Source organism: Mirounga leonina, unplaced genomic scaffold (assembly GCF_011800145.1).
Source record: "Mirounga leonina isolate KUSES-001 unplaced genomic scaffold, KU_Mleo_1.0 Mir_376, whole genome shotgun sequence".
NCBI lineage: Eukaryota > Metazoa > Chordata > Mammalia > Carnivora > Phocidae > Mirounga > Mirounga leonina.
Genome location: NW_023270718.1, coordinates 7,508,775 through 7,519,253, shown reverse-complemented (window position 1 = coordinate 7,519,253; position 10,479 = coordinate 7,508,775). Strand labels below are relative to the sequence as shown.

At 39.5% G+C, this 10,479-nt stretch overlaps 1 protein-coding gene across 1 annotated transcript in view; it reads left to right on the top strand.

Moving 5' to 3' along the window:
- The window catches only part of LOC117997987 (zinc finger protein 239-like), a 2,838-nt gene extending 979 nt beyond the window's left edge, over window positions 1–1,859 (top strand). Inside the window, exon 2 of the mRNA XM_034986511.1 lies at window positions 1,816–1,859. Coding sequence (XP_034842402.1) covers window positions 1,816–1,859 — 44 coding nt within the window. The remainder of the gene's footprint in view (window positions 1–1,815) is intronic.
- The last annotated feature ends 8,620 nt before the right edge of the window (window positions 1,860–10,479 follow it).

The window sequence follows — 10,479 nt, the reverse complement described above, 5'->3', positions numbered from 1 at the left end:
TTTAACCAGCACTCAAAGCTTACTGAACATCACAGAATTCATACTGGGGAAAAACCTTACATATGCAAAGAATGTGGCAAGGCCTTTAACCGACACTCACACCTGACTCGACATCACAGAATTCATTTTGGACAGAAACCTTACATATGTAAGGAATGTGGCCATGCCTTTATCCAGCACTCACACCTGAGTCAACATCACAGAATTCATACTTGAGGGAAAGCTTACCAAAGTAAAGAATGTGGGAAGGCCTTTAATCACTGTTCAACCTTTACTCATTATCACAGAATTCATAGTGGAGCAAACCTTACAATTTTAAAGAGTGTGAGAAAACTTTTAAGGACTACTCACCCCTTACTCCACATTAGAGAATTCATAGTGGAGAGTAACCATAAAATTGTAAAGAATGTGGAAAGGCTTTTAAGCAGTGGTAATTCCTGATCAGAGAAAGTGTATTGGAGAAGATTATGAAATATGAAGAATTTTGCAAGCCCTTTACTCAGAGGTCACGTTTCATTCAACATCACAGAATTCATACTGGGGAAGAACTTATAAATGTAAAGAACATGGGAAAACTTTTAGAACTGCTCAACCCTTTCCAGCATCTCAGAGTTTATACTGAGGAGAAACATCACAAAGTTAAAGGGTGTCACAAGTCTCTAGCTGGAACTCACAACTTACTCAACATCATAGCAATCATACAGCATAGATAAATGTAAAATGTAGAGAAAGTTGCAGTGCCTTTAACTGGAATTCAGTCTATACTCAGTATCCCAAAATGCACACTAGATTCAAACCCTAGAAACATAATCAATGAGGAGAGACCTTCATTTTAAATATTCACTGTAGCAAACACCAGAGAGTACATAAAGGTAAGTTACTTGAAAGATGTAAATATTTAGAAATGTATGTAAGTAAACGTCAAATGTCAATAATATCACAGAAATCAAGTAGAAAGCAGTACATGAGTCAATCTATTCAGACATTATATCAAAATACTCATTATAGGGACTAATACAAAGTTAAACACTTAGAAAATGTATATGCTATTATGCTTCAAAAGAACAATTGGATGGATTTTTGCATAGATATCATTAATTTTGATATGTCCTTTTTTTTGTTTTTGATTATGTTCTTGTTTTTTGGGGTTTGTTTTTTGTTTTGTTTTGTGTTTTGTTTTGGTTCATTGACCCTATCTGGGATTTGTGACTAGCAAATATTAACGTATTTGTACTCTCAAATCACTTGAGAAAATTCATTTATTCCTAGTGGGTTTGTGAAAGTATGTGGCTGATTGTTGTTGCATCAAAGATATGAGATGCCCTTCTTCATTAGGTGGGACTCATGCATATCTAATTGTCCATGGAAGAAGAAAGACAATATAACATATAATATATGAAGAAAATCTAAATGGAGATGCTGTTTGTGGTTGTAACATTAATGTCAGTTATGATGGAAGAAGTGTTCAGAACATCATTATTCTCCATTTATTAAAACTAAAGAACTTCCTGGATATTATAAATAAAATATTTTCTCATCTGGTCTTTGAGAAAAAAGAGGTGTCAGTCCAGTAAAATACTGATGTATCTTCATAATAGCTATAGTTAGAAGTAGAGGATGTCAGGTGATGTGCTTGAAATGAAGAAATCCTCAAAGATACCAAAAGAGGATAACTCTTTCCTAAAATGGCATAGGATTACACATAAAATTTTTAAGAATGATTTCATGCCTGAAAACAATGGAAATCACTACTCCCACATCATGATATCAGCACACAAATGCTTTTTAATGCTTGTATTCCGTATTTCCAAAAAGGGTTATACAGTGGATTTAAAATGTATAACTTAGTCTGTGTGTGAACGTAATATATTTTAATTAATAAAACATAATGATTTTTAACATGTTATCATGGATGAGTAGTGAATGAAGTGTTATCCCACCATGAATGTTAACCTATCTCATTTTACATAAGGTTGTAGGCAACTGATGAAATCTATCACTTATTCAGTAATCGTGTGGAATAACATACCTAGTAATCCGTTTCCTCGGTGGCCTTAAGGTCTAAATAATGTCTGATTACTTTCCCCCTTGTTTATCTACTGTATCATTTTCTCCTCTTTGGGACTAGTGGGGTATTATAACAGACATATTACAGATTATATGGGGGTCTTATTGAGTGATTAGCTCAAGTACTCCATGATACTGCTACTTGGCATCCATTTTGTGTTGACAGTACTTTTGCAGGGGACTTGAATTGACAGCAGCTTCTCTCACTAGTGCATTCCCTAGACAATACCCTGCAGAGTCACCAGTTAATGTAACCTCTGACATGACATTCCCAATCCGCGCTTGTGAGCAACCATGTCCCCTAACTACCATGACTTTCCCCTCGTGTGTCCCTTAGAGAAGACTCTCACAGAGCTTACCTAAACCTATTTTAGTTTTAATGGCCCGATCTGGATATAGCCCTGGGACTCTAAAGCACTGCACCATGGCCCCTAATAAAGTTATGTGCCCTACTTCATACGTGGGGGTGTTGTTTTGATGTTTCTGTGAAGTAAAGACACACTTATATCAGTGCTTGGTGTATAATAGATCCCCATAAGTAGGAGAAACCTATTCCAATAGGAGTGATGCTGTAGCCCCAAGTAAGGGATAGAAAATACAGAGGATGAAGAATTGGCATGACTTCTGCATGTAGAGGAGGACACCTGTCCCAGGTTGCACAACTGACTCCCTGGATTTAGAAAAATAACATCTACTTGTTTATTTCCTAGTTATCTCCAGATCTCCAGTTCTATTTATCCTCATTTTTATTTCCAGCTACATAGGCATCACAGACATTCTTCTTTGCCTGTGTTGTGGCTAGAGTATCTTCAGTAAATGCTTCATTGAGATGAGAAAGATATAAGGCCAATGGGTATAAATTCAGACATTTAGCACTGGGTTGTGGGATGTGAATATAAGTAATACATGATGATGGCACCAAACTTAGAAAAATAAGACCTATTAAAATGTGAAGAACTCTTTCTGATGTGGGGAGGGAACCAGAGGTGGTTCCCCTCTAGCCACTGCAAAGGCCCAGGCAGCTCTTGGTGTTGTCTTCTGATGAATAAATATAATGGACATAAGGAATTGGCTAATGTAGGTTCCTGAGCATTAGGGAAGTTCTCCCTTATGTTCATGATTTAATTGAATTCCTTTGTGTGGATGAGGACCAGATGCTGTTGGATAACAATGATGACTGATTGCTCAGGCCTAGATCAGTGGCAGTGGATGGAGTAGGGGGAGTTGGATGACGCAAACATTGTGGGCATAGCTTAAAAATGTCACATGGCAGCGTGGCTGTCGAAGATGAAGAAGCCTTCTGGACACTGTAATAAACGGGATCAGCAAGGTGTGTGCTGTGTTTGCAGAAAGCGCTAGTATCCTAGGTATATAACCCCAACGTAGGTTAGATCCACTGTAGGTGGTGACCTTTCAGGGAAGGTGATGCACTGTTGTGCAGGACCTTCCTCCCTTTAGTCGGTGCCATGATGAGTGTAGTCCCGAGCTCTGGCTCTGGCAGTTGCATGGATTTGTTGGAGGAGTTCAACAGTCAGTAGCCACGAACATTCCTACTTCAAGCAGTCTAGCCCAAGTGTTCATTGACTGAGAAATGAACAAAGAAGATACGAGATATATATAATGAAATTTTGCATGGCCATAAAAAGGAGTTCAATCTTTCTATTTGCAATGACATGGAGGGAGCTAGAGTGTATTATGCTAAGTGAATGAAATCAGAGAAAGACAAATACCATAGGATTTCACTCATGTGGAATATACGAAACAAACAAGCAAAGGGGAAAAAAGAAGACCAGCAAATCATGAGAGACTCGAATGTCAACTATAGAGAAGAAACTGATGGATACCAGTGTGGAGCTGGATTGGAGAATGGGTTAAATAAGTGATGGGAATGAAGCTGTGCATTCTCTTGTTGTTGAGAACTGGGTATTGTATGAAAATGTACAATCACTATTGTACACGTGGAACTAATATTACATTGTATGTTAACTAACTGGAATTTAAATAAAACCTTTTTAAAAATGTTTTGTTTTTTACAAATATAAGAAAACTTTTAACTGACGTGCAGCCGTGGCAGAAAATATACCTTTGTAAAAAAAATGAAAGATTTATCTTTTCTCCATTCCTGATTCCTCCAGAATTCAGAAAATCTCAGTAACTATTCTTACATTTTTATGCCAATATGTGTATTTGCATAATTTCAGTAAAAAATCTGTTCTCATTGTGGTAAGACACAGTCAAACACTGGTTATACAACCAAGGCTTTGACTAGAATGTTCATGCTAAGAAAGAGCTGCATAGACTCAGATATGATGAGACAGCTGTAAGGAACTAAGATTGAACTATATCGAGTCAATAAAGCCTCCTTGGAAATGTCAGCCTGATACTTTGCTTATAGAATTCCCCACAGCTTACCAGGTGAGCAAGGAAGATCACTTCCCAACAGCTGCAGAAACCTCAGGATATTTAGGGGACTGCATGAAGACAGAAATTCACTCAAATCTGTAGTTATTGTAGACAAAGTCTGGTATCAAGTATTTGGCTTGGCTTGTGGCCTAGAGAAGCTATTAAAAGCTCAATCTAGAGATTGCGTATGAAAAGTTCCAGCAAAGCTGTTTTGTTTTGTTTAAGATTTATTTATTCATTTAAGAGAGAGAGAGGATCAGGGTAGAGACAGAGGGAGAGGGAGACAAGCAGACTCCCACTGAGGAGGGAGCCCAAGGTGGGTCTTGGTCCCAAGACCCTGAGATCATGACCTGAGCCGAAACCAAGACTCAGACGCCCAACAGACTGAAAACAGCCCTGAAAGCTGTTTTGAAAGAGTCTATAGGTCAACCTCTATTCTTCCTGCACTTATGTAAATAATCAGGCCAATTTTTTTTTTTTTTACTTAGACTTGTTTTGCAATCAAATTATTATCAATTTGGTTATCTTTGGTAAAAATGCAGGTAAGTATAGAGAAAAACTGTATTTCAATAACACATCTTTATAGATACTGGATTTTAATACTATTCTTTATCAACTGAACTACATCCTGATTTCTTCTAGTGTCTCCGGTGCTGGCTACAAGTCCCTAAACATTTTTATTTGCCTCCCACCTTTCTGACTTGGAATCATTTGAGAACTAAAATTGCCTCTTTTCCTGAAGCTCTGCAAACGTAATATGAATGACTTGATAGGGGCACCTGGGTGGCTCAGTCGTTCAGCGTCTGCCTTCGGCTCAGGTCATGGTCCCGGGGTCCTGGGATCGAGCCCCGCATCGGGCTCCCTGCTCAGTGGGAAGCGTGCTTCTCCCTCTCCCACTCCCCCTGCTTGTGTTCCCTCTCTTGCTATGTCTCTTGTCTGTCAAATAAATAAATAAAATCTTTTTTAAAAATATGAATGACTTGATAAAAAGGAATTGTCACAATAGCTCATGCATAGACAGTCTTAGGGCTGTCACTCTATGGGCCACTGAAATATTACCAACGGCATTTAAACTATAAACAAGGAAGGTCTGTCAGGTTGCCCCTACCTGCCCTCACTCTGTCTGAAGACACTTCAAATCTGACATCCAGAAGTGTGCTCAACTGGCTACCCTTAGAAGTCAGAACCTGGCTTAATAGTCTATCTGATCGTGAAGCATATTTCATTTGATTTCATATAAATGCCTCATTTAATCACATTACTTGTGTCACTGGGCTAACTTTGAGAGCGAGCTTGTTTGGAGGTTCCAGCAGGGGAGCGCAGCTACTCGTATACCCTTGACCGGAGAACGGTCCTCCTCTATCGGGGAAGGTCGTCCTCTTCGACCGAGCGCGCAGCTTCGGGAGGGACGCACATGGAGCGGTGAGGGAGGAAGGGGACACCCGCCTAGCCAGCCAGATCAGCCGAATCAACCCTGGCGATCAATGGGGTGACAGATGTCGCAGCCAGATCGCCCTCACATCCCACAGGGCTAACTTTGAAAAGTACGTCTTTATCACTGGCTCCTGAAATGAGGTTAACTAAACTGACCTATTGTCAGGAGTAAAATGTTGGATCACTGACATGAAATAATCGATCAGGTCAACTTTTAATATGTGAAACTCCCCAGGAAGTTTCAGATGGAGGAACTGAGGAGGAGGGATCAGATGGAGGGATCAGGACAGCCTCTCCGTCCTCCCAACCCCCCGAATGTGTCATTTTGGCCTGTGGATAACTTGAGCCGAAGGTACCTGAGAACCTGCAGACTCCAGAGAACATCCCCACCCCCCTTAAACCCATAGAAGAATCTAAATTGCGGGGGGGAGGGTCTTTCAGTGACAAAGTTTATCTTAGTTACCCATCTATAAGGTAGGACAAACATCTAATTACCAAATAGTTGCTCTTCTTACCACCCTGTGAAGGGTTTTTCTTTCCTGTGAAGCTCCAGGTCCCGACCCTCTTTTCCTTAGTTCAAGATGACATTTTTACCTCGTCTTACCTGACAGTCTTTTGAATTTCCATGTCTCTGTGGACTCCCTGTATTTTCACATATTTAATTTGATAGTTTCCTGTTAATGTCTCCTGTCAATTTGATTCTTAGTCCGGGTAGAAGGGTCTTTGAAGGGACATGAATTCTTATTCTCTGACAGAGTATTTAATTTTAGTTCCTCATTTCCTGGCATCCTATTTATTTATTTGAGAGAGAGCGCACAAGCTGGGGGGAGGACCAGAGGGATCAGGAGTAAGGAGCCAGGCAAGGTGCTCCATCCCAGGACCCCAGGGTCATGACCTGAGCTTAAGGCAGATGCTTAACTGGCTGAGCCAATCAGGCACCCTTCCTGGCATCTTAATAAAATAAAAATATGGTGGAGCAGTATGAAGTACTTTTACAGGAGTTGACATTTTTGAGGTCAATTTTTGTCACTTTCAGTAGGTCCCTTTTTTGTTTCCTTCATGGATACTATCTTGTCAATGTTTCCTTTAAAATCTTCTTAGTAGCAATCAAAATAGGTATTCCACTCAATTTGTATAGTTTAGTAGATCGCTCTCTCAAGGAGGATGCATAAGTACACAAATTAAGTATTTCAAGGGGTCTTCATTTAGGCCACTTCAGCATTACTTTAATCATTAGTGTAGTTTTTATTTAGATACTTGCAAATATCTAATCCTTGTGTGTAAAACATGAATCCTACCAGATTGCTGAAAGGTGGTTCTCCATCACTTTTTTCCAATTGTGATGGTTTATTTTCCATCCTAGTGGGCTGAAATGCTCAGCACTACCTAAGGGGATTTAGCTGTGAATGAATGTGCTAATTAGAGTGATTGGTCCCTCAGTGTCACCCTGGAGATGATTGATTGTATTTTGTGTCTTGGTTTTCTCTGGAGTTAGCCTGGCTAAATTTTAAGTGCTCAGCATGCTAAGTGGCTGATTCTTCTATGCTCCCCCTGATGGAGCAACTAAAGCATTTGTACTGTGAATGGGAATCCCTGTGGGATGGCTGCCGGGTGCTAAAGTTGACCTTGCCATACTGAGAGAAGCTAATTTTCTTTGTCTTTGGATTCATTCAGAAACTCATCTACAAAATGACACAAGCATTTAAATTGGCCTCATTATGAAGAATTTTAAAATTCTAAGAAGGAGATGCATCTGTGCCATAGACCTGCAGTCTGCTTCTCCTGACTCAAAAGTATATGGTGCCCATGCAGTATTAGAAAGAAAGTCATCTTCCTTTTATTGAAGTCATAACTGAACACCAGCCTATTTTGTAACATGCAGCCTAATGGGCTGCAAGTGGAGAGCTAGATCAGACACACTGATTCCCATTGCTGGCCAAAAAACAACTTCAACTACACAAGCACACAACCAGAACCACAAAATTCTCAGATTCTGTAACCTATTATAACCAACAGAGGACTAGTCCTCACTGAAATGAGTTTATCATGAAACTCCAACCAAGTAATAAGAAATTTGTTATTGTTGATCCTCTACCAAGAGAGGTCTTCCCAGCCAGATGCCTTGTTTCTCTCATTGCAAAATGAAAGTGCTGTAGTCAAGACTCATTTCACTTTTTCCTTCATAGTCTTTTTTTTTTTTAGGATTTTATTCACTTATTTGACAGAGAAAGACACAGCGAGAGAGGGAGCCCAAGCAGGGGGAGTGGGAGAGGGAGAAACAGGCTTCCAGCTGAGCAGGGAGCCCGATGCGGGGCTCGATCCCAGGACCCTGGGATCATGACCTGAGCCAAAGGCAGACACTTAACGACTGAGCCACCCAGGCACCCCTCCTTCATAATCTTTTTAAAGCTAAATTTTTGATATGCACAGTCCTTTTAAACTAAACTTTTTTGTTTTTCATAACAGTTTAACTCTAAATTTTATTTTGTTCATTTAAAATAGAACAATTGGGGTGCCTGGGTGGCTTGGTCAGTTGGGCGTCTGCCTTTGGCTCAGGTTGTGATCCCAGGGTCCTGGGAGTGAGCCCCATGTCGGGCTCCCTGCTCAGTGGGGAGTTTGCTTCTCCCTCTCCCTCTGCTTCTCTCCCCAGCTTGTGCTCTCTCTCTTTCTCTCTCAAATAAATAAAAAGAACTTTAAGAAAAAAAAAAGTTAAAATATAATAACTGTTTTTGACATGAATTTTTGATTACATATATATTTGTAGGTTGAGACCAAATGGGCCAAGTCTTGGGCCGGTGACATTTGTGATGTATCAGAATAAATGTAAAGGGGTCACAAATATTACAGTCCTAAAAAGCTCCTTGCTTTATAAATGCTTTACTTCTGGTGTTCTATATAATGGGATATATTAAACTAACAACTTGTATATATAGTATGTCTGCATTTCCTAGGAACTTGCCTTGAATCCATTTTTAACAACAAATATTGTGCAGGTTGGGCAGTTATACTTTTCAGGCCAGTTTGGATAAACTTTTAAAGGAAATTTTAAACTTCAGTGTTCTTCTGTATTCAAGCCCAAAGCACATCCGTGCTAGTGTAGGACTCAGAAGGGAAATATGTTTCTCCCGAGTATTTGAGAAAATGTGAAGTCCTTTTGAGAAAATCTAAGAAACATAACAATCCTAGCCTGACGGCACTAAGGAAAAAGGACCTCATTCACTCTTTCCCGCTGTGATTTACTGGCCCCTACTGACTTCCAAATTGGATCACTGTAGTAAGTTATCTATGCTGGTATCTCTGAAAGTAAGCCCCGGGATCCGTATTTGTTTTGTGTTCTTAAATCAGCAAGAATAATAGATTTGATGGTGTGAAATTAGAAGTGTCGAGGGGTTTCTTTAGTGACTGAGCAAAATGATGTCTCCGACTTATTGTGACGTGTTTTCACTATATGTGCTTTGTACGTGTCATATTGTTTCATTATAGATTAAATTCTTGTTCCTTCATTTGTATTGTTATATATCTAATATTTTATTGATGTGAAAATCAAATTGTGTCATAAAAATCTCTCTAGATTTAAGCAGATTTGAAAATGTTATGTTAAACAGGATTGCTGGAGGGGAGGGGGATGGGGTATGATTCAAGGAGGGCATGTGATGTAATGAGCACTGGATATTATATAAGACTGATGAATCATAGGCCTGTACCTCTGAAACCAATAATACATTATATGTTAATTAATTGAATTTAAATAAAAATGTTTTAAAAGAAAGAAAAATGTTATTTTACAAAGAAACATTTACAGGTAGGATTCAGCCTTCCATTGCCCTTCATTGCCTGAATTGTATCCCATCTCAAAAGACTTCAAATGAGAAAAAATACCTTTCTTCTTTATGTTAGAGGTTTTATTAGTTGCATCTGGTAGTTATATCTGTAGAGTAGTGCTGATTAAATACTTATAAGCTAGTGGGTTTCCATTCCTATGTCTTGAGCGTAGGCAACATATTCCTTGGCTGGTACGGCTGTGCCTGGAGCCATATGACCAGTAGTTTGAATTCTTTCATCTGAACTGACAAGATCAATGCTGGCTTCATTTTTGTGTTGATCCTATCAGGAGCATTAATTTCCATCCCCTTCAACGCCCTTCTAGATGGACTAAGAATCCAGTTGCAATGAGACAATTAACAGATCATATTAAATTTCCTAAGTATAAGGAACCCTCAAAGACATGGAAATCCCAAAGACATTCAGGCAAAATGAGGTATTTATGACATCCTGAAGTATGGAGGTGAGTCTGGGACTTTCAAGTGGAGAAATGCACTTCCAGGGAAATAAGAAGAGCAGGGATGCCTGGGTGTCTCAGTCATTGAAGTGTCTGACCCTTGATTTTGGTTCAGGTCATGATCTCAGGTGGTAAGATAGAGCCCCGTGTCCAGCTCCACACTCAGCAGGAGTCTGCTTGAGATTTTCTCTCTCCCTCTCCTGCCCTTCCCCCCTGCTTGTGCGCACTATAAATAAACAAACAAACACTTAAAAAAAAAAAGAGCAGATCTTTGTTAATTAGATACTTGCCCTGTC